The following is a 1,361-nucleotide window of genomic DNA, read 5'->3' on the forward strand; positions in this document are numbered from 1 at the left end:
GCCTTTTAGTTAACAAAAATAAAGTAACAATAAAATAATGAGAGAGAGAAGATACCACGGTGAGTTCCTGCAGATTTATCTGTGCAGTCCAGACTCAGATGCTAAAGGCCAAGAACTATCATAAACCTGTTCATACCTTATTCTTACTGTTTCCTGAGACTTTCATATCCATCGCCAGGCATCCTGCCCATCATCTTCTCTGTTTTAAACCCATAAACTAATGTTGCTCCCTTTTTTTCCTCAAGGCTTCTCACATGTCCAGACAGGATCTAAACCTTGCTTCTTTTTTGTACACTGTAATTCCTGACATCATACTAGATGCTTGGGCTTAATCATGAAGTCTCATCTCCATTTTAAGACATATTACAACCTTAGATGCGATATTAAATTGGTATCTCATGGGGAAATGTGCTTGCCCCTAACAGTTCTCACAGGCTTACATTTTAATAGTGGAGAATAGATTTACCCATATATATATATATATACACGTTATTTTTTTCTTAAAACAAAACAAAAAAACCCTACTACATACCTGGTAAGTATTGTCAAAACTATCATACATAAACCTGGTGATCAGAGAGGTCTTCCCAACTAGAAAAAGAAGAGAAAAATTACTTTCAAGCAGCAATGGAAAAAACAACCCGCTGCTTTCAAAGTGACACGGTGCTTGCGCTGAATTTCAGAATTAAGTTCTCAAGCTAAGAATAATTCCCAGCTTCACCTTCCTGCAAAATAATTCATTCACAAAATGACACAAGTATGTTAAGCCAAATCAGTCTCAGTAGGTCAAAAAAAATTAATCACGATGAAAACCTGGTCCTCAAATTAAGTACGCTGTGATGCGTGTGACAAAGAATTACTTGTTTTAAGCAAACAATAAATCTGCTTTGTTACTCCTAATTTGCTACTTATGTAATCAGCAAATCTGGGACTTACAGGCATAAAAACATCAAAACAAGAGGTGGTGATGTCCTGGACACTATTTTTCTGTCTCTGGATGGATAGAAAAGCAACATTCAAGATTTAGATCCTTTTCTTCATAACAAGGTTTTAGATATAAACTTTGGTAGTTGGCTTGTAAGCTTTACATTTATGTCTCCAAATATTAGCAAGAAACAAAGCGCTGAACTGACAAGAAACGGGAAGCAAAGATAATCTCAGAGTCTCTGAGGAAAATACAAAGGATGTGGATGGAAGAGAAGAGGGAAAAGGAACAAACTGCCTAGAAAGGTTGTGGGATTGTGAACACTGGAGAGGGTTAAGAACAGGTTAGACAAATGTTTGTCAGCAGCAATGCTGATCCTGCCTTGGGAATTAAGGGAATTAAAACAACTTCTGGAAATTCCTCCAAATTTGAGTGC

At 36.8% G+C, this 1,361-nt stretch overlaps 1 protein-coding gene across 3 annotated transcripts in view; it reads right to left on the bottom strand.

Moving 5' to 3' along the window:
* RAB6A (RAB6A, member RAS oncogene family) overlaps positions 1-589 on the bottom strand; it is a 14,991-nt gene extending 14,402 nt beyond the window's left edge. For 2 of the 3 annotated variants that reach the window (XM_029085338.1, XM_010169508.2), the window contains exon 1: positions 533-586. In XM_029085338.1, coding sequence (XP_028941171.1) covers positions 533-562 — 30 coding nt within the window. In that variant the 5' untranslated portion in view covers positions 563-586. Of the gene's footprint in view, positions 1-532 lie in introns of all 3 variants that reach the window. The other variant, XM_010169516.2, reaches the window with a different exon arrangement.
* Positions 590-1,361: the final 772 nt, after the last annotated feature.

Source organism: Antrostomus carolinensis, unplaced genomic scaffold (assembly GCF_000700745.2).
Source record: "Antrostomus carolinensis isolate BGI_N321 unplaced genomic scaffold, ASM70074v2 scaffold16210, whole genome shotgun sequence".
NCBI classification, from domain to species: domain Eukaryota; kingdom Metazoa; phylum Chordata; class Aves; order Caprimulgiformes; family Caprimulgidae; genus Antrostomus; species Antrostomus carolinensis.